General features: G+C 42.8%; 2 protein-coding genes and 1 pseudogene across 2 annotated transcripts; 1 reads left to right on the top strand and 2 right to left on the bottom strand.

Moving 5' to 3' along the window:
• Positions 1–4,633: 4,633 nt before the first annotated feature.
• Positions 4,634–5,449, bottom strand: LOC145413401 (mitochondrial sorting homolog). Its single transcript, XM_080283087.1, has one exon. It carries the CDS (start codon positions 5,447–5,449, stop codon positions 4,634–4,636), a length of 816 nt encoding a protein of 271 aa, XP_080139213.1.
• A 2,247-nt stretch (positions 5,450–7,696) lies between these two features.
• Positions 7,697–9,899, top strand: LOC145413399 (uncharacterized; annotated as a pseudogene).
• Positions 9,900–12,163: 2,264 nt separating this feature from the next.
• LOC145413398 (uncharacterized) lies at positions 12,164–18,826 on the bottom strand. The gene is made up of 3 exons (XM_080283086.1): positions 18,803–18,826; positions 14,172–14,308; positions 12,164–12,338 (listed from the first exon to the last, which is right to left on the bottom strand). The coding sequence occupies exons 1-3, from the start codon at positions 18,824–18,826 to the stop codon at positions 12,164–12,166; spliced, it is 336 nt and encodes a 111-aa protein (XP_080139212.1).
• Between the last annotated feature and the right edge of the window lie 3,594 nt (positions 18,827–22,420).

Below are 22,420 nucleotides of genomic sequence, written 5' to 3'. Positions count from 1 at the left end.
GAATGTGGAATCCACACCTCCATCTCTTTCTAAATAGATAGATGAATAGATAGAGAGATAGATATATTGGTATATAGACTGATAAATAGAATGATACATATACACGTATATAAATAAACAGAGAGACAGATACGTAGAGATACAGGTAGCTAGCTAGTTAGATAGACTGATGGATAAAGAGATGGATAGACAGATTACACAGGGAAAGAAACTGTGGGAGCTCTGCCTTTGGTTGATCATTTAATTACGTTTACTCAGAAATTATCGAAAACACAACCCAAACCTGACAGTCCATTTCATTGCACAAGGAATCATGAAAATACAACTCCTACGACTTTGGTAGCTTCACAAGAAAATCTATAACAATAAAATAAAATTGTAAGCAGTTTTTTTTTTACTTACAGCTGGTTGTATAACATCTGTCTCATATGCAAACCGTCACAGAAAACCAAGTTGATTTCCCGCTTTCTTCTGTGGCATAAACTGGTTGGGCAAGTTTGTGCACGCGAGGGAGTGACATCACCATCCCCCTACCACCACCCCCTCTTCACCCCTCCCCTTCCTACGTCACACCTCACTCCCTTCACCTCTCACTTTACCTCTTTCATGAGCCAGTACTTCTTGTATTATTTACATTCTTCTGTTCCATTTCCTTCACTTCTCTATTTATCTACAGGTACCTATTTTTAACCAGACGCTAATCCCATAAGGGGTGGCCATAAACAAATCGCCTCCATATTAACCTGTCCTTCGCCACTTGGTTGCCCTCTCTCCTGTTCACACTCTCCTCTATGCTATCTCTCCACTCCATCCCTCCATCACACATCCTTGATCTCCCCCTCTCCCACTCCCCCAGCCACCTTACTCACGTACAGTCTTCTCGTTAGTCTCATTCTCCACCCTCTCCACATGACCATGTAAAAGTATTATCTAACACTTTCAATCACATCCACATCAACACCACAACGCTCGTTTCATTTGCAGTAACTATGCTACCGACAATACATTTCAGTTCAGTTCACACATACAGTCGGATTCAACCAGGTCAGTTTAGACCATGTTAATCCACTTTACATTATTTCAGGCCCTTTAAATCTATCCCATCCTAGTTAAGTAAGTTTCGGTTCATCCAAGCAAGGTTTACACTCACTTAAAACCAGTCATACACATTGAGGTCCTCTGCCACTTTCAAACCACTGTCGGTGTACTATAATTAGATTAAGACTGGTCTGGTTAGGTTAATTCAAGGTTCATTCAGGCCGCTTCAGATTTATCCAGGCTATTTAAGATACATTCACACGCATTCATATCATCTTAGGTCATTACCATGTCGTTGTGATTAGGTCAGGACAACATCTCTCCTCCTAAGAAAATATGATTCAATCCGTTCACTTCAGGCCCTTTCAGCTTCACTCACACCCATTCTGAGAAACTAGGCAGTGGAAGGGTGGAAGTGGGGGATGGAAGGACTATATCTGGACTGACGAGATTGATGAAGAAGATGGAGGGAAGGACTTGAAAGTGGAAAGTGTATACCGCCTACTGCCTTGAAAATGGGTTGGTTAGGATGAAAGGATGGATGAATGGAAGTTTGGGTGGACAGGACAGTGTATATAAATTACTAGGTTGTAAATGGGATGGTTAAGATGGATGGATGGTAATGAAAATGAAGAGTATATCACTGAGATACAATCTGGTTGGATAGAACGGATGGATAGTCAGATGGACAGAATAAAAAGAATCATATTATAAACGAGTATAGTCAGCTGTTGAGATTAAATTTTTTATATACTAAGCACAAAACAGAAGCTTTTGACGATTTTTTTTTTAGTACTATTTTCAGTTAGCTCAATGGAAGACAGAAGCAAAAAATTTGACATATCAGGCCATTTGAGTCCACTGCAAGATCAAATGTTCATCTCCTAGGAACAGCGACAGCCAGAATTTATTTTTCCTCATACTGAAAAGGCATGAATCAAGAAAGAAGCGTTAGTGGTAAGAGTACTAGTAGTAGTACTTGTGAAAATCTTATTGCTGTATTGGTCATGTCTTTATGGTTAATTTACCTACTTATTTTTTCATGCGTCCGACTTTGGGCACAGGTTTTAAGAGCCTGTTCCCTGAGGCCAACAGTCTTCTTGCGTACTATATACCTCCATATGTCTCCTGTTGTATGTCACTGGTACGAGCCATTAGGGTGTGACACTCCTCTGCGACTCCTCCACCTTACTTCTCGTGTGTTGCAGAGACGGCTCAATCAGTGTTATCGATGTTTGTCCCGCATCATTTATTCATTTCCTACTTCCACTGTCACATCCGCGTCCACACCAACAGACTGAACCGTCCTCGCAACACTTACGATACTATCAGGTGAATTTCTAGTGCGGGGTTATTTACGGACCGCCTCCCTGTGTTTTGGCTTGTGAGAGGACGTGCTACAGCCACGGTGGAAATCGAACCCAGACACGCAGCAACACAGATCGGGAGACGACCTCGATAACCAGAGAGAGAGAGAGTACATAAGAAATGGAATTAGGACGTTTAGAAATAACTTCTGGGGTGCCAAGATAAACCTCGTAATAAAGAAGATAGGTATTTAATGTGACGTTGAAATTTCCTAGTGTCATGAGATGGTTGCACAGATTCATCACAAGATCGCCCTATATTAATTTTCCATTTTATCTTTATTATTTCCAGACGATTTTCCTCAGGTCATGGGACAGGCCTACATCTTGCAGTGAAAATGCTTACGAAGACTGAATTACCAAACTGAAGTTTGATATCGGCCTCTCTCTCTCTCTCTCTCTCTCTCTCTCTCTCTCTCTCTCTCTCTCTCTCTCTTTCAACTTTACTCCTCCCCTTCTTTTCTTAAATATCCCCCTGAAACTATAACTGAGCTTAAAAAATTAAAAATCCTAAACATTTGGCCGGAATATTGATCAGTAAAGACCTAACAGTACAGCATGAGAAAGGGAGGGGACTTGGAGGGAGGAGAAAGAAGGGAGGGAAATGGGGGAGGTGGAAAAGGAAAACTGGAGTGAAGGGAATGGGGCTCGGGCGTAAGTGGGAAGGAGTAAGGAGAGGAGGAGGAAGAGAGGAAAAATTAAGAAAAGAGGGAGATTTAACGGGAAGGGAGTGTGAGTGAAGGAGGAAAGGGATCGGTGAAGGAGGGCAAGAAGAAAAACTGGGAAAGGGAGAGTGGAATCTGGGGAGGAAGGGGGAGGGGGATGAGAAGGAGGAATATGGAGGCGAGAGAGGAGGGTCAGGAGGGTTAAGAAGAGGATCCGAAGGGTATGAGGAAGGGGGAGGAAGAACGGGGAAGAGGAAGGGGAGAAGGGAGAAAGGGGAGGGGGAAGAAGAGAAGGGAGAATGGGTTAGGAGAGGAGAAGAAGAGAGAATAGGTAGGGAGGACGAGGAGAAAGGGAGGAAGGAGTGGGGAAGAATGGATCTGAAGAGGATGGATTGGGGTACAGGAGAGGAGAAGGCAGGGAGTCTATGAGGGAAAGGAAGAAGTAAATCCAGAACGGAGGGAACTGAGAGGGGATTTTGGTGAATATGAAGAGGAAGAGGAAGGAAGGGATAGGAAGAAGAGAAACTGAGAGGTACGGGCGTTTGGAGGGGGATACATGGAAAAATGGAAAAGAGGAATAGGGGAAGGAAGGAAACGAAAGAAAACTGATGGAGAAAATGGCGGTAACGAAGAGGAGGGGAAAGGAGGCGGCAAGGAATGAGGCTTAATGTCGACCTATATTGCATGAATATATACAAGAGAATTAATAAAGTGTATTAGGCAAAATAAATAGCCAAGGATGAGATGTTACGAAATCTGTTATGAAATACATGCAGAAGATCTCAAACCCCTTTCTACTCGGCTGACGTCCAGGTGTAGTCAGGCTGCACGGTTGAGCTGACTAGTAACCAAGGAGACAAATTCCTACCCCATAACTAAGGCTTGTCAGTGCAAGGGTTCATCGAAACGGCAGAAGTATTCCGCTTGTAGGAATGGTTCATTTCCATCAGATGAAAGTAAACTGACTGTAGTGGGTATGGAGGCATTAACGTGTGCATATATTTACGTAAAGGCTTAGAGAGAGAGAGAGAGAGAGAGAGAAGCAGCAAGTATTTAGCCTATGTGTGTTAAAGTCTATAAATGTTTGTTAGAACCTCAGAGAAAGAGAACTAGTATAATGTACTGAATTGTGAAAATTTTAAAGTTAGAAGCCCAGAGAGAGAGAGAGAGAGCTATTTGTATATGGATGTGTGTAAATGCTTAAGTTAGAAGAGAGAGCTAGTATATGTAAACGTGTTGAATTGTGTTAGTATTTAAGTTAGAAGCTCAAAGTTAGAGGACCAGTATAAACGTGAAAGTTGAAGTGTTCAAAGGTTTAGTTAGTTTTTAACTCTATCTGGCCCAGAATTTCGTCATTTTGCAGTTTATCAAACGCAGCAAAATGGCAGAAAAAGACAATACTATGGCTCTATACCCTTTCCATAGCACTGCTTCGTGACTAGCACCATATTCAAGTGTTAATCTACTGCTTTACCTCAGCATTCAAGATGTAGAGATGGCAGTTCTAGGTCAAATTAGAGCAAATAGCGAATGGAATATGTAAGTGGCTTAAAGTTTAGCAGCTCAGAGATACAAGTTTTTACGAATAGATGAGGAGGATCGACGTCCTATAGTGGCCAGGGCACCCAGTAAGTCGTTCATATTTAAGGGCCTCAGCTGACCCGACATGTCCCCCTTCTCCATATACTCCACCAGCCGGCTGACACTGGCGCTGCGGCATATCTCCTGAAGGTCACTGCCGCTCATCCCTTCCGTCAACTGCGCCAGGTCATCCAGGTCCACGTCGGGAGCCAGTGGAACCTCCCGTAGGTGGATGTCCAGGATCTGCCTTCGCTCATCCACACCCGGCTTGGGGATCTCGAATTTTAGGGGCAGGCGGCGAAGGATGGCAGGGTCGATGGCCTCGAGGCGGTTGGTAGCGGCCAGGACCAGTACTCGCGTCTCAGCCTCCGTCAGCAGCCCGTCCCAGTGCTGCAGGAAGATGGCCTTGAGGGCGGAGTCGGCGGCGTTGTCTCTGGTGTCGCGGGTGCAGAGGAAGGAGTCCACCTCATCCAGGAAGATGATGCAAGGCTGGAGCTTCCTTGCCAGGGAAAAAATGGCCGACCCGTGCTTCTCCGTCTCACCCACCCACTTGTTCTTCACCATCGCGATGTCCAGGTTCAGGAAGTTGGCCCGTACCTCCGTGGCCATCGCCTTCGCCAGTATGGTCTTGCCACAGCCTGGAGGGCCGTACAACAGCACTCCCTTGGGTGGCATCAGCAGGGGGTCCAGTTGGTCAGGATGGTGGCGCACGTACTCCAGGGGATAAACCACCTGTCGCAGTACTTGCCCTACCACCTCCTCACACCCGCCCACGTCCGACCACTTCACGTCAACCATCTGCGCCGGTACCAGGAAGGGCAGGAGAGCCTACTCGTGCGGAGTGAGAGCCACGAACTGCTTCCGGCCTACCATCCCGCCTCGCAACTCGATCCCCTCCATCCCACCGCCATCATCCCTCAGGATGTCGGGTGGCATGGGATCGATAATGATGTTGTGGCTGAGGAGGTATGCCCCGTACGACAGCAGGGTGACGGTGGTGACGACGGTGGTGACGCCCATGGCTACGCCCAGCACCGCCACCGTACCCAAGCCACTCAGCACACCCCCCTTAAACATTTTGCACCAGATTAATTATTTGGGAACCTCTAAATGAATGATATAGTTTTCTTTATAGCAAATGTAGGGAATTTTAAGTAGTGCCAGATGCTATTGTGACTACTGTACATCACCATCTTCATCATCATCATCATCATCATCAGTATCATCTGTGCTGCCTGTCTTCTTTCTCCCACCGTAATTCAGACCTTATCATTATCATCATCGTTATTAACCACTTCTTCAAAGCATACATCACCACTGCAGCACCCATCACCTCAGCACACATGCCACCACTTCAGCACACACACCACCGTCTCAGCACACATAAAACCATCTCAGAACATGTACCATAACCTCAACACACATACCACCACCTAAGCACACACACACACACACACACACACACACACACACACACACCACCAGTAAAGAAAGGAGCAAAGGATTTTCCTCTGCACTGCTGGTACGTGTAATAGATTGCCGACTGGATACAGTGGCAAATACTGATGAAAAATGGACTATACTCGTATATATCATGACTGGAAAACAGATCAGGCTGATAAGGTTTATAGGCTGGCCTATTGATTTCCACTTAAAGGATAATATTCACTTGATCCGACCACCTAACCACAATCTCTCTCTCTCTCTCTCTCTCTCTCTCTCTCTCTCTCTCTCTCTCTCTCTCTCTCTCTCTCTCTCTCTCTCTCTCGATGGATAGGTAGATTGATAGATATAGATAGGCAGATAGATAAATAGAGTGAGAGACAGATAGATATGGAACAATTATGGAGACATGATACATCCCTATATTGGTTTGTTTTCCTTACGCATTGCCGTCCTTCTAACACGAAGGGAAAAATACTGTGGAAAGTTAAAAGTAATTCCCTATATCCACACTTGATTGCTGATGGACGAATCTTGACATCCCAACAGCAGTTTCAAAGGTTTAATGAAAGCCTATCTTAACCGGTCACCGAAACCTTGAGAATCGAGTTTACAGATTTCATTACAAGCTGATACACTGAAAGCCAAGGCTAAAGTGACCTAGTCTACTTTACCCTACACTCACCCCTTACATAGACATTAGACTGGCTGAAAAACTTGAATTAAGATCAGTCCCGCCCTCATCAAGAACACATAAAATGAAAGATCGCAAGGGTTCATGTGCACCCCATTTCCCAATTCGGCAAACATATATTAACATTTCCATCTCTCTTTACCTTGCACTCGATTAGTACGCAAACGAAGCCCACGATCAGTCACTTAAGTAAAATTAATGGTGAACTGAACTGAGAGGAAAAAGAGATAAAACTATGTGCACTCAGCAGCTGGAGTAAAAATTCAGGATACAAGAAAGTATAAAAAATGTAACTAAGCGAAGAGAAAGCATGAATGACAGAGAGAGTCAAGGTGAGGCGTATAAATTGCAAGTCATGGAATGAAACAGAAGAGAGACGAGACAAAAGTGGTGTAGAAGGAGCAGAGGGATTGTGGGGAGGGGGGTTTAAGTGGGGGGAAGAGGGTTTAAGTTGGCGGAAGGAGAGGGAGTAAGAGGAGTGGGGAACCCAAGGTGAGAGTATTAAAGCGAGAAATACGGACAATCTCTTCACTTCTTCAATACCTCTGCTATGATGCTTACAGTGAGTACGGTCTAACCTGCTCCTTCATAACTTGTTACAGCTCCTCTTCCTACGCTCATAACATTTACGTAACTGTGAGGTTCCGCAACATGGTCATGCAAATGTCCCCTCACCCCCCTCCCTATTCCCTGAAAGAGGGACGGTGGACTGCAGGAGGGGGGGGGGATTTCAGCCTGCAGTCTACTGGGTATAAATTGAGATGAACATGGGTTACATCAACTACTACTAAGATAACGTATTTCTCATCATTTTTACTACCTTGAGCCTCATCATTGGATCAGTGCATTTGACCAGCTGATACCCACTCAACGCCGCGCTGATGACAGAGTAATACTTCACTTCCAGCATGTGTCTCAGGCCAAAGGTTTGGGTGGTTCTCAAATGCAGTATATGACTGACAGATAATGAAGTTTGTACGTGCGCAGTTTTACTGAAAGCTGTTCATTGATAAAGGATATTTTGGAGATATTCAGGGGCTTCAGAGTAGTGAACATCCCTGTAGTAGCCAAATCTTAACCTTGACCACATTATTATTTTTACCTTAACCAGGATTTTTTGTCTCATGCTTCAGTCGTTGATCCTTTTACTGTATATTTGCTACATTATTCACGGCTCGGTTATTTTTTACCCATATAACACTGTCTCTGCCCCGGCCAGGTTGTGGTGGTGCTGGGTGTGGCCGCCGTGCTTGCTGCCGCCCTGAGAACTTCCTCAATTTCGACCAGGACGATTTGCACCACGACCAGAGCATGGACGAAGACGCCATCAGAGGGTCCTACACGTACGTGAAGCGAACACACACACACACACACACACACACACACACACACACACACACACACACACACACACACACACACTCCATACAAACGTACATACATTCATACACACCTGACACCAGAACAAAAAAGAAAACGCACAATAGTGAGTGTTGTGAAAATAAGAATAAGTAAAAATCAGCTGTGTCATTCGGTGACCGACTCATTAAACATTAATAATTAATGTTATCATGCGTAAAGACGAGAGAATTGCAGACAGAAAATTCTATATATCTATTGCCATTGGCCTTAATCCTGTAGGAGGTGGCCACAAACAAATCGCCTCCACGTCTCCCTGTCCCCCGCCATTTCACTGCCCCGCTCCCAGCTCACACCCCCCTCTCTCATATACCTCTCCACTCCATCCCTCCATCTCATCCTTGGCCTCCCCCTCCCTCTCTCCCCCTCCTCCTCACTCACATACACTCTCCTCGTCAGTCTCTCACTCTCCATCCTCTCCACAAGGCCAAACCACCTCAGTGTGTTTCTCCTACACTTCCTATCACATCCACATCCACATCACAACGTCCTTCACATCCTCATTTGTCAGTCTGTCTCTACATGTGACTTCACAGGCTCCTCATAAATAACTCATTTCTACTGCTCTCACTCTTGACTTCTGTCCCTCCAGCAACGTCCAAGCTTCACTTCCATCCGTTAGGTATCACAACATTGTCATGTAGTAACTTTTTCACTTCCATGTTCCCTTCCCTGTTTCTTATCACTGCTTTCAAGGAACCACCAACCTCTCCTCCTTGTTGTACCCTATCAAGCACTTCACCCTCCATACTTCCATCCTTACTCATCACACTATCCAAGTACTTAAACGCACTCACATTCTCCATTTCCTCCCCATCCAACCTCACTGTACATTCAGTGACTTCACATCTCTCGAAGACCATAACTTTACTCTTCCCTGCGTTCACCTTTAGATTCCGTTTCTTACACACTCTCCCAGACTCATCCACCTAGCCTTGCAGCTCCCCTTCGTCTTCACTTAACAACACAGTATCATCTGCAAACAACAGTACAGAGAGTTTCCAAACACTGCCCTCTCTCATTAGGGCCACTCCAACATCCACTGCCCTATCTTGTATCTCTTTTATAACCCCATCCATATACAAATTGAACAACCATGGAGACATGATACATCCCTGTTTCAATCCAACCTTCAAATAGAAAAATTCACTGAGTTCACTATCCACACTCACTGCAGCCTTAGCACCCTCATACCCACTCTTCACAGCATTCAACAACTTCCCATCTACTCCATATATTCTTAATACTTTCCACAATCCTTGTCTATCCACCCTGTCATATGCTTTCTTCAAATCCATGAAGGCCACATACAACTTCTTTCTTTTCTCTACAAAATTTTCAACTAAAGATCTAAGAATGAATATCTGACCTACACAACCTTTGATCTACACAAAGCATATTTCCTACCTTAATGATCTTCATGTGGTCGATAGGTATTAATCCAAACTTTCTCCTTCCTTAACGTAATGACTTCATCCCCTGATACTCAGCAACTTAATCTTTCTTTCAGGTGGACTTCCCCTGAGGGTGATTTATTCGTAGTGCACTATCTATATCGCTGACGAGGATGGCTTCAGAGTACTTGAGTCCAACGCCATCCCAGCCACGCTTGACGGAGTGTTGGCCGACGGACAAGAGGGAGCCTTCCTGTCTTCTGAGGAGCTCAGTTTCTCCCTGGAAGACAGAAACTAATGAGAACTAAAGGTCACGTTCTTGTCAGCTACAGAGGCTCTCTGGCACCTCGTCCTGAGCGGTTTATTTCACTTACAACACCCAATTATTTCCAGGTATGTTAATTAAGTATTCTTCGTATCGACACAAATTGCAAAAATAGCATATCGAGTATATTAGCATATTAAATGCATAAAGAAACTAATTAGGAGGAGGTACTGGGGAGTTTCCTTAACTCGGCGAGAATGTGGGCTAAGTATGAAGGGTATTTAAGTGTAATATCATTTCTCTGACATCCTCGCAACTCCCTGGGCGTCAAGAGAAAAGACAGACTGAGTGGTACACAAGTATAATGGCGGATATCACCGAGATGGCAGAATGGCAGGTGATAGATGGCGAGGTGATAAAAAATATCTCGTCCTTGGTCATCTACTGCTGTTTTGTCAGCTTGTAATTTATACAGAGTAAACAAGAGAAACTTACGAAATGTTCTTATCACATTGCGTACAATCTTTTTTTTTTTTTTTTTTTTTATCTAGGCGACAATTTTCCCGGTAATATGCTTGCGGTGCCTGTCAGTTTAACAGATAGCGCCCAGTAGTAGGTTTTTCATATCTCTCTCTCTCTCTCTCTCTCACCTAAAGTTCCATAGGGAGAAGAAGATTTTCAATCCCTCGCTACTGCCCCTTGTATTTGCCTAAGTACGACATGCTTGGGGACTTATCATCTATTATCTAACTGCAGCAGAATGGCTGAATGAATGGGTAGTCTGTTAACACAGCCAAATGTGTAACAGCAGCGGTGCCAATGGTGCCAGATGATATTCTTTTATCAAAATTTCAAATGTCGTTGTTGTGTTGAAGATGACCAATATACAACACTTCATGTTTCCCACCAGCCGCCAGCAGTTGCTTCAGTTACACACGACTGCCTCAGAAACTATGCATCTGCTTAACTAATTCTGGCGCCATTGCACGCAGAATCGTATGTCGATGCTATTGATATATATATATATATATATATATATATATATATATATATATATATATATATATATATAAATATATATATATATATATATATATATATATATATATATATATATATATATATATATATATATATATATATATCAGCCGTGGCTCAGTAGGTTAGAGCGCTCCACTCTGACCGAAGGGTCGGAGGATCGAATCCACCCAAGGGTCATTGGTAGACATCAGGAAGGGCATCCGGTCATAAAATGCTATACGCTCCAAACCAAAGTCCTCTACCCAGTTGCAACGCCTTAGCCCTTATCCAAAAAAGGAGTACCTGGCGTAAAACTCACTTATATATGGCGTAAAACTCACTATATATGGCGTAAAACTCACTTATATATATATATATATATATATATATATATATATATATATATATATATATATATATATATATATATATATATATATATATATATATATATATATATATATATATATATATATATGTGTGTGTGTGTGTGTTTTCTTTTCTTCAAGGAAAATATCATTTTGTGTGATATTTGACCGTTCAAATGTGGGTTGTTTTTCAACCGCGTCTCCTGCTGCTCAAAATCCCGGTGCTCCAAACCGAGGAATAGCTGCTTCTACGCCGCACAATCCCCTACGCGTTCCGTGTTATGCAAAACCAGTGGTAACAATTTCTAGGGACCAAAACACCCCTATATAAAACTGCAGTCAGCATGAAATCCTAACTGGTCCATCTGTGACCCAGTTGCAATCATCTTGCAAAGTTTCATCTGAATCTCTCTTTAGGCTGCGGTACACAGACAAGAAGACAGACAGGTAGACACAAGGCTAGATTTGTAGCATATTAGATTACAACAGAAAATATGATAAATAAAGAATAGAATGCCACCACACGTGTTCAAAGTTGCCATATCTGTTTTACACACTCTCCATTATCCCATTTTTTCTCTCTCTGGAAGTAATACCACCATATTAATATTCTGTTGTTTTATTATCAACGAATTAATTGTATAGTTTTATCAAACATATATAAATAGATAAATAGATAAATAAATAATTAAAGAAATAAATAAAGTAAGAAAAGTAGCTAGTAGACAGTTTCTCCGACTTCTCCATTTACGGCCATTTATCAGAAGAGAATATCTTGGTGGTGAATCATTTCAGTATTTTGTTTTGCATGAATAGTAACAGTATCAGTTTGTCTTCTTCTCTCGTCTCGTTCATAACCCACCCCAAGTGTGCCATCAGCTTAAGGCTTGCAGTCTTTAGAGATAATTATCAATCTATTTCTAATGTCTCGAGGGAATTCTCTTCAGATGAAAATGACCCTTGTTCCCCATTGGCCAGGATTCCCTGAAGCGTAGAAGGGACAGCGTTGGACTCGAGGACCCTGTACCCGTGGTGGTCGGCCAGGTAGCGCACGAAGTAATCCACACCTTCAGGGGAGGTCCAGCTGGAGAGATAGAGCACAAATATTAACACCTTCAACCCCATGTGGAGAGGAAGGAAATGAAAGAATGACTAGGGGAGTGTATGTGAGCGAGATGGAGGGGGACAGGGGAAGGGGGACAGCAAGGATGAGATGGAGAGATGGAGTAGGGTGATGTATGAGAGATGGGGGGTGAGCTAGAGGGAAGGCAGTGAAATGACAGAGGACAGGGCGATGTGACGGCAGTTTGTCTGTGGCCACAGCTTATTGGATTAATGAGTTTGGCAGTAAATAGACAGATAGAACAACTGGGCGTCACTTGTAGTTCATTTCTACTCCGACCAAATGATATATACGTTAGGATCCATCTTTAATACCGTAAATATTAATGAAGATCCATATTACCTGCTGCTCAATTTGCAACTGTAAAATTTAGTACTGAAGACAGCCTGTAAACTTTGCTAAAAATACCTTGTGGTTGTCAACTTTACTGCTTAGAAGAGTGTTAATGTGATCTGGTGGAAATCTAACAGCAGAACGTTGAACCGATCGTTGGGAAGTTACCATAGTTCTTTTACACTAACGTGGCAGAGATTTTTTTGTTTTGTTTTTTGCACCTCTATTCACGCAGTTCAGTGGCAGAAAAAAAAAAAAGGCAATGATACAGCTCTACATCCTGTCCATAGTATTTTTTCATGATAGACATTATAGGCTAGTGTTGATTTGTTATAGCTCACCATTCATGATGGACAGATGGCAATTTTAGACCAAGTTAGAGCAAAAATGGTACCAGGTATAGGTACTAGTGGGACAAGTGAATGCAATAAGACAACGCTTGGTGACCTACCGCTATTGCCTGCTGGAAATTGACGGTGGATGCTTGGTAAAGTTAGTATTCTACTGTTTCATTCTAACCTGGCCAAAAACTGCCATCTCTATCTTGAATGCTGAATTATAAGAAGGGACTAACATGTGAATTAGGTGCTAGTCACGAAGAAGTTCTGTGGAAGGGCTGTAGAGTCATAATAATGTCTGTTTCATCTACTGATGTATGGGATATAAGCTACAGAAGACGAAAACTAAGGCCAGGTTAAGATATAGGGCAAAGTAGTTACAATCCCAGTCTCATCTGAATGTGAACCTGGTGGATTGCGGGCGGAAGCTGCCTTTCATCCGCCGTCCACTATCATCCTTCTGCGGGACAAGGAAGGGGCTGAGGGACGTTTGTATAGCAGCCAGCTACACCATCGGTTCATATCGGTGCCAACACTTGAAGGTGTCCCTCTCCAGCACCAGAGGTAAGATGAAAGAGCATAACAACTAGATTCAATCCGCTTGATCTCTGCAAAACACCGGCGTATCCCTCGGTTACCATTTCCTTCGACAGCGCCCCCCATTGAACCCTAAAAAAAGCTAGATTCTGCAAACTTACATGATTAATGTTGGCTGCTTTACTAAGACACTCACAAAATGTAGTTCTTATGGGGAGGGTTAGGGGGTACAACTGAAGTGGAGGGACATTGAACTTTGAAATATATGGGTCTGAGTTATACCAAGGTCTTTACAGTGAGCCTGTTATGTGCGTACAGCAGGACAACAAAAAGTGGCATTGTTACTGAGATGGCATCCACAATCAGTGATGTGTTGTGGGGTGCAGGGGGTATGGACCTCTGGAAATCAACTGAGTTCTGTTTAGCATAAGCATTATATCGTGCACGTCGCTTATTATTCTGAGGTGACAGAAGCCACACAGTAATATTCGTACTGAGATATATCATGCCCAATAGTCGAGAAATTTACTGTGTGGACTGTATCTGCACTATTGTACTTTTTCTTTAAGATGTCTGTTCCACGTACCTATATGATCCCCTGAAAATTAGGTCGTTTTCTTCACTGTCGATGCTCATGTCGTGATGGATATCGTCCAGGTCGAGCTTGAGGATATTCCTGGGGAGAGCAGCGACTGTGGCGACCACACTCACCAGCACGACAATCTGAGGGAGCGACCAGGACTGTCAGAAGTATACAATTTCACGTGCTGATTCCATGGATAACTGAACTGTCTTTTACTGCGGGAGTTGAAAGCGACAACATATTTTTCTAATAAGAATACTGTGGAAATATAACACCTGTGACGTGAGATTGCACCTATATGCTACCTCACAAGAACATTGACCATATTACTGTATTACAATTTCTGATAAGTGTTTGGCAGATTCTGTCTGAGAAATATAGATAACAATATTGCTGTTTGTGACGGTAATGCTGACATTTAGTGGAAGGCTAATAGAAAACTGGAGAATCTGTACCGCAGGTTCCGTGATGGCACTAAAGGTGAAGAAATGTTACCTGCACTACAGGGAGCGTCACTCATACTGTGTATTCCTTATGGGAACCAACTCCATATCAAATGAAAGAGGAAGGAGAGCACTATCTTCCCTTGCGAAAAACGCATTCTTTTAGGTTTTGGCGCCAGATAGGGGACGCCTGTGGTAAGAAGGGGATACAATTGTTTGAAGTTCTAGTTCAGGGATTGCTAACGTTCTGAAATTGTTTTGGTTTAATGCTTCGTGGTGTAATATGAATCTGTGGTGTGATGTCAGTACCTTAAGAGATCATTGATAATCCTTATGCGGTGAACACTTCTTTCATTTTAAGGTTACTAGATGAGTATGTAGTCCGGAACATACCTTGAAGATTTAGATTATGGTGGATGAAAAACTACATTATCACTGTACGTGTGTAACCATGACTTAAGAGTTGGACCACCACGATATTAGTACATTTGTCCCTATCATCAGTGTTCCCTGCATGAACGCCAGGATGTCTACCCGTCATTTCACTATCACTGTCAGTGATGTCAAACACGTAACCCTTATGTCAACATAGTTATCTGTGAAGTGTACAGAAGTGAGCACTACAAGGTGTCGGCAATGTGAATGTGGGTGAATTTACATTGCATGATTAGTGTTCTGAATTTATGAAGCAGCTTTAATGCCGAGTCTGTAGCAGGAAACCTTGAGAGAACAGGTAGCAGTGCATAGTACGATCGTTTAACTGTCTGACTGACCAACTCTAAAAGTTTGATCAGATTCGATATCATGGAAGAATGCTAAGCAGTTGCATTACAGCAGAGTAAACATCTTGTTCTACCATCTTAAATAAAAATTAAGCAAATTTGAATTACAGATTATTTAAATTCATCAAGATATAATAAGTTTTTACTGGCTCGGTCATTTCACCAACATTGAGAACTGGACTGATACCATTTTGTAGATACCTAACAAAGATGCCTGGAAAGGGACGTGTACAACATACTGTATAGGTGTCTCTCTTTCTCGCGATTGGTCTACGATCACCTTATTCCTCTTGGAAAATCTGTTCCTTAACGGCTAGATATGCTGAACCGACTCTATGCTTTTCTTTAAACCTACTATGCAACTGATTGCACAAGAGTCTTATTTGCCCTTTTGTTGATAAACACTCGTGTTTGTATCTGTGTGTGTGTGTGTGTGTGTGTGTGTGTGTGTGTGTGTGTGTGTGTGTGCGAGAGCGTGTGCATGCGTGTGTGCTTGAGAAGGGAGGGATGGTGGTTCCCTCATGCAGCACCTCTAAGCAGGATGGAGTCAAAGGCATTTAGTCTTATTAACGTTCCTACACTTCTTGACTCCCTTTTACCTCACTTTCTCCCCTCTATGTTTCCTTCTGTCCGTGCATCTCTCGTCTTTCGCAACTACTTTGGTCACAGGTCTTCTGAAGTGTCTGCTTGACCACCCCTCCCATTCCGCCAGGCACGCTGCGCCATATACTGTATTCTCATCTCCCTCTGTTCAGGTTTCTAATATAAGAATTTTATCCTATTCTTAGTCTTTCATGCAGAAGATGGTGGCTCAATCGGTAGTGAGTTGACCTACAGGTTTCATTTAACTTTCTTTACTCTCATGGAGACTAAAGTAAAAATTCTTTTTACAGGTATATCAATCCCAACTCTGTGACAACGTACTTTTGGGAGATTATAATATTTGTTCCTTGAATGACAACTGTATACTGAAGCTTTTTTGAAATTCCGGAGTATTGACAGCCAGGATGTTGATCCCTGGTGGTCGGAGTAAGATATTTATTTATTTATTTTTTTATTTTTATTTTTTTTTTTTTGTACGAGCAAGTTGTGGAAACACCAAAGTATTATTATCACATTTCCTATTTAAAGTTCGATTGAAACGACGACGAAAGAAGTGTGTGTCTTTGACGCAGTTTGTACTATATTTTCAATTGACTTCTTTACCTTCTCATAGCACTACGCCAGTGAGATACTGACAACAGAGATCAAGCACTTCCATGTCACACTTCGGTGTGATTATCAGCATATGAAGACCCATTACTTTTAGAATCATATAAGCATTCGAGATAATTCACATACTCTCAACTTCCTTATAACAATCTGACCGTTAATCCACAAAAAATCTTCAAGCATTGATAACTGTTAAGAGACAAACTGCATGTAACTCGGGGCAGGAAATATTGTTATACCCATCACACTGTTAGAGAAGTTATATACTAAATTACCGCAGTATCCATGTAATTATAGTTTCAAGACGTTCAGTTGGTATTTACTGAACTGATGATGATTACAACATAAGACGACCTTCAGTGGCGAGGTGGGTTCAAGCCTCAAGCAAGTGAGCGTGCTTTCATGGCTCGATGTTATCACAACTTATCGGCTCTGTATACGACTAGAAAGATTATGTCACTTGATATTTTGAGAATGACACAAGCTAGAAATTTGCAGTGGTGGTGAAGGGTGAGTTCAGTGATGCAACAGAGGTAGAGGAGGCAGAGAGGAACTCACGGTAAGCTTCATGGCTGAGGTGTTGTGAAGAAATGAAGATGCTGGTCACTGTCCTTCGCTTTAATACTCCAGCGCCCAGTCGTACCTTCCCTCTCACTCCTTTCCCTTATTCCCAGTTCGGTCATTCTTACCACCACATTAACCTGGCGGGTTCTTTGCTAGGTGTCTCACCAATCCCCTTCATTCTGCTCACTGCTCTTTGATTTCTTCTCACTCAAGTTCCCCATGTCTCTGAATCTCACCCAGTTTATCTAAGCATTACTCTTCTTCATCTCTTCCCCACAGTTTCTCTTTTGCTGTTTGCTCACTTACACCTTCAGTCTCTAGCACTCTCCTCCTGGACGACCTTGCCCAGCATCTGTGCACCTACGATGAGAGTGGTCACTTAAAGTACTGTTCGTGACGATAATTCACAAACCGACTTACGATCATTCTCGTGCCTTAACTAAAGTGTGTGTGTGTTTTTTTTTTTTTTTTTTTGCATGATGGACAAAGGGAGGAGCGTGTAGCATCTTCCCCTTCTCTTGTTATTTTTGAAAAACATTTTTTATTAACGAGAAAAATTATGGTAAGTACTTTTGTAAATCTCAGCCCCTATCTTCTGGCTTCTCACAACCATACACAAGTCATTTCTGGTTCCCTGCCTATTTCTCTGACTTCTTCCTTCATACCTCTCCTTCCTTATTTCCATCTCATATTTTACACCATGCCCACTTCTGGCTTTGCGTCTGTCTTTTCTTTCATCCTTCCATCCTCCCTTTTTCCACAATGAGCCAAATTAAACTCCCTGCTAGGTGTTCCCAAACAACCTTGCATCCTTCCCGCTGTGTTCACAGTAGTACCCATTGTGCCCCTTCACCTGACCTGTTTCACTCACTTCCCTGCTGTCTCTCACCACTCACTTCTCTTGTGCCTCACCATTCCCTTCCCTCCCTTCCCCTAATACTTTTCTTAAAAACATAAGCATACACACACGTGTTATTGTACCAAATTTTAATTTCTGATTCAAACCACGGTAAGCCAGTGTCAGCGATGCGTTACTGTAAGATTTCTTAGATTAATTTCAGACAACGTTTTCTCCTGTGTTCCGGCATGGGTTACCTATGACTCATTTATACTGCTATACTTGCCAGTGCTAAATCATGCATGTTACTGGTTCACCTCACCCAGTGTCCGTTCCCCCACCCGTGTGCTACTCCCTCCACCTCAGCTCCCCTCATCTTCATACAAAGGAGTACAATGGAAAGCAAACAGCAACAGTCCTTTCGAGGCTGTCTGTTACAGAGTAGACTATGACTATGAGATCTAACTCTACATGCTGAAGGATAAGGACAGTAAAGCAAGAAGGCTCCCCCAACCTCCAAACCCTCGCCATCACATCAGCTTCTCTCAACCTCACACCGTTATCACACACCTGTCCTCATCATCAAATCATCTTCTTTACCTTCCCTCTCCATCATATCTCCTCTCTCACATCATCACACATCTTCCCACATTCTCACACCATCTTCTTCCCTCGTTATCAACTCACATCATCTCTTCCTCACACCACTTTCACTCACACTCACACTACCTCCCTCCATAGTCACATACCTTTACACCAACCTTCCCATCTGCCCTCACCTTCACACCATCTTACCTCACCCTCAAAGTCCTTCCCCATCTTGCCTACCATCTTCACTTACTCATAAGTCATCTTCCTTATCTTCCTTCACTCTCACACCATTTTTCCCACTCATCCTCATACCATCTTCCTCATCTTCCTTCACACCATTATCTTCCCTCTGAACTTCTCCCCATCTTTCCCCAGACGCACATCCCTCCTCACCCTGCCTTCCCTCAGTCTTAATCGGCTTAACCTCCCCCAACTCCTCTCACTCTACTTCCCCCCACCTGTACCATCGCCCTATCTTCCCCTCCATCAATCCCCTCCGCTTATCTTCAACGAATATTTCCCGGCTCTCCCTTACCCCCTCTCCCTTCTTCCCTCAGCCACGATTTTGAGTTTAACCCTCTCAGGCTCCTATGACTCACTCGCAACTGAATGAAGTGCACTAATATTTTCTTGCGTGGCCAGATTAGGGGGAATTTTGTCGAGTAACCATTTTGGGCAACTTCAGCTTCATTAATGCCTTTCATATCCAGTGCGGTTCTGTCATGTTATTCTTGATTCAGTCATGTTACTTTAGGTATTGGTTGTCTCGTTATAAGAGAGGGTATACATCTATCCATTTGATTTCTGTAGTGTCCACCGCTGAAGAGATGAGGAACTATTTCCCTTACTGCTCTGGTGAATTGATGATCAGTGCAGCAGACAGTATGTGGAACAGTTTCACCTTTCACCAGCACTGGACACTACAGCATATAATAAATTTGTTTTTCTGTGTACATGACTCTGGACATAAGCTTTACAGTCCGTTCCCGAGGACCAGTAGTCCTTTTTTTTTTCTCTCTTTTTTTTTTTTGTGTGTCAGACTCTGGGCATAGGCTTCACAGCCTGCTCTCAAGGCCCAGTAGTCCTCCTACGTACCGCACACCTCTACATGTCACCACTTCGGCGCTAACACCCACCGTCCATATTGAATACATGTTAGGGCTGTCTAATACAGGACTGGTGCATTAGTATTAGCGGGGGTATTTTTCGACATGTCGGCGGGCCTTCTGGTAGATCAGTAAAATCTGATTTTATGAAATTCAAATCCTTAAACTGTTCCCTGCCCCAGCGGGATTTGAACCCGGGTCCATCAGGACTGCAGGCCAACTCTCTACCAATTGAGCCACCGCCTCCTACATATTATACACCTCTACATGCCACCACTTCGACGTTAACACTCACAGTCCATAATGAATACATGCTTGGGCTGTCTCATAGAAGACTGGTGTACTGATACTGGCCGGAGTGTTTTTACGACATGTCGGCAAACGTTTCGGTAGATCAGTAGTCTGCTTTAATGAAATTCATATCCTTAAACTGTTCCCTGTCCCTGGCATGATCTGAATCTGGGTCCATTAGGACTACAGGTCACCTCTCTACCGACTCGTCCATCGTCTCTCCTTTCTATGCTCCCTGCTTCTGAACATGACTGTACTCCATTCTTGTAAGTAATTTTTGCCATGTTTAAACCCAGTGACGGTAATTCACACTCATTTCAGTCACTGAAATGCATTTAGGTTTGTTTAAATCTGTTAATATCAGCCCAGTGCCATTTAGGTCCTGGTAGATCAGTTTTGGTCATTTAATTCAGGTTTTTCACATCAAGTCCATCCCAGTCAGATTACTTCATGTCAGTTCAGAAACATTCAAGGACAGTTAGGTTAATTTATGGGCTTCCAGGTTCATTAATGCTACATCAGGTGTACTTAGAGTTTCACATCCATTTCCAGGTAGTAGGGGGTGGCGACCATCATCCATTCACTTGATGCAGTGCTGCCTATTTCATTCCATCTGTGTATCTGTCCTCTCTTCCTAACTCCCCCTTCCTTCTTCTCATATTTTATTACTCTTCTCTCCACTTCATTTGGCTCTACAATGAGTGACTGTCCAAATGGTTTCCTGCAACACAGGATTGGGTGATAACCATATAGCCAGATAACGGGGTGGTGTGAAGCCTGCCATGGTGCCTCTGCTAACTGCTAACTGGGTGAAGTGACGCAAGGGCGGCGTCCATCAGGGAACCAAACATCCATGCGTTGCTCTACGCCTCACAGTTTTTAGATTTCAGCCGCAAGGGAATGTCGGTTCACTGCACACGATGACCCTGCGAAGGCGATTGCCTGCCTGTGTTTGATGGGTCTGCTCGCCCAGACAGACTGAGGTTGATCAACATCAACAACAGCCATTTCAATTGTCAGGTCATTCTGCAAGCAGTTTCAATTTTAGGGCATTATAAAATCCATTCCATCTCCACATCCAGTCAGGCTCAGCCATATCAAGCCAGGTCTATTAATAAAGACAAATTCAGGTCCATTTAGGTCTATTTAGACAGACAAGGGGAGAAGGGTGGGAAGGGAGAGAGAGAGAGAGAGAGACTGATAGGCAAAAGAAACAAAGTAACAGTGAAGAGAGGGGCGGCATTCCAAGCGAGGTGGAGTTTAGAAGGGGAATGTAACTTGAGGGTCCGGTGTGAGAGGTCACTGTGGCCTGCGTGAGGGGCAATTTGGTGTGGCTGTATAATGGTAAAGTCATAGGGCGTTAAAAGGAGGACAGGACAGACACAATGCACAGACGGTGAAACAGAAGACAGTTGACGAAGACACTAATATGGTGTAGGTTTGGTTATTTGATTGTTGGGGACAGGGTGTTAGCTTGTAAAAGTCCACCACACAGTTTCAATAGCAGTCAATGGGACTCGAACCCACCAGTCACAACGTCCTCCAAATATAGGGCCAGGACTAAACCGACATAGCCACCGAGTAGCCCTAACAGCTGTATTATCACATTGCTCCTCTCCCTCTCCCACGTCGTTTCATTTTAAGTATAATTCAATCACTTTTTCTTGGCTGAGATTTTCGTCCTTTTTCGCAGCCAATTTCCCGTAGATCAGTGTCAGAATAAGACAGTGCTGTGGCCCTACATCCATTCCGTTGCACTTCTTCGTGACTGGTACCGTATTCTAGAGTTAACCTCTTGCTACTGCTTAATATTCATGATGGAGAGATGTCAATTTTGCACCTTGTTAAAGTGAACTGAGCATACAGAACATATTTTTTTCCTCCTTAATGCTAGAAGGGATAATTGTAAAATGAATAAATAAAAGTATAAGAAGATAAATGAAAGACAAACTTCCAGTGTGTTTATTTATTTGGAATAATTTAGAACTACATAAATAACAGATGCTCTAATACTGAATATTCAATGTTAATTTAGATATTTAAGCAGTAACAGTGCCCAATAAAACCACATAGGTTGAGGGAAGCAGCCCGACAAACAGTATAAAGAGGGAACTATAACTGGCGAATAATTATTCTTAACGTTCAGGGCTGAAAGCATATTAACAATACTATATTTTAAATATTCAGACTTCCCTGTGATTCTCCGTTCTTTTTTTCTAAATCTGTGAATTATGCTGTTTACTTCTTAACACATTTAATCCAGTGATATATATATATATATATATATATATATATATATATATATATATATATATATATATATATATATATTATCACCGTTTTTATTAATTATTATTATTATTATTATTATTATTATTATTATTATTACTATTATTTTTATTATTATTATTATCCCTGCAGGTAT

Source organism: Coenobita brevimanus, chromosome 96 (assembly GCF_032717465.1).
Source record: "Coenobita brevimanus isolate Jiangsu-jjx chromosome 96, ASM3271746v2, whole genome shotgun sequence".
Taxonomy (NCBI): Eukaryota; Metazoa; Arthropoda; class Malacostraca; order Decapoda; family Coenobitidae; genus Coenobita; species Coenobita brevimanus.
The sequence above is the reverse complement of the archived record's forward strand: the minus strand, read 5'-3'. Positions and strand labels throughout refer to the sequence as shown.

Excerpts from the sequence above, each read along its gene's own strand:
- LOC145413401 (XM_080283087.1), bottom strand. The coding sequence starts at position 5,449 with ATGGTTGACGTGAAGTGGTCGGACGTGGGCGGGTGTGAGGAGGTGGTA.
- LOC145413398 (XM_080283086.1), bottom strand. The coding sequence starts at position 18,826 with ATGGGGAAGGACTTTGAGGGTGAG. Across the intron at positions 14,309-18,802 it reads GGAAGGACTTTGAGGGTGAG|ATTGTCGTGCTGGTGAGTGT; the intron begins GTAAGATGGTGT and ends TCGCTCCCTCAG. Across the intron at positions 12,339-14,171 it reads ATTTTCAGGGGATCATATAG|CTGGACCTCCCCTGAAGGTG; the intron begins GTACGTGGAACA and ends CTATCTCTCCAG.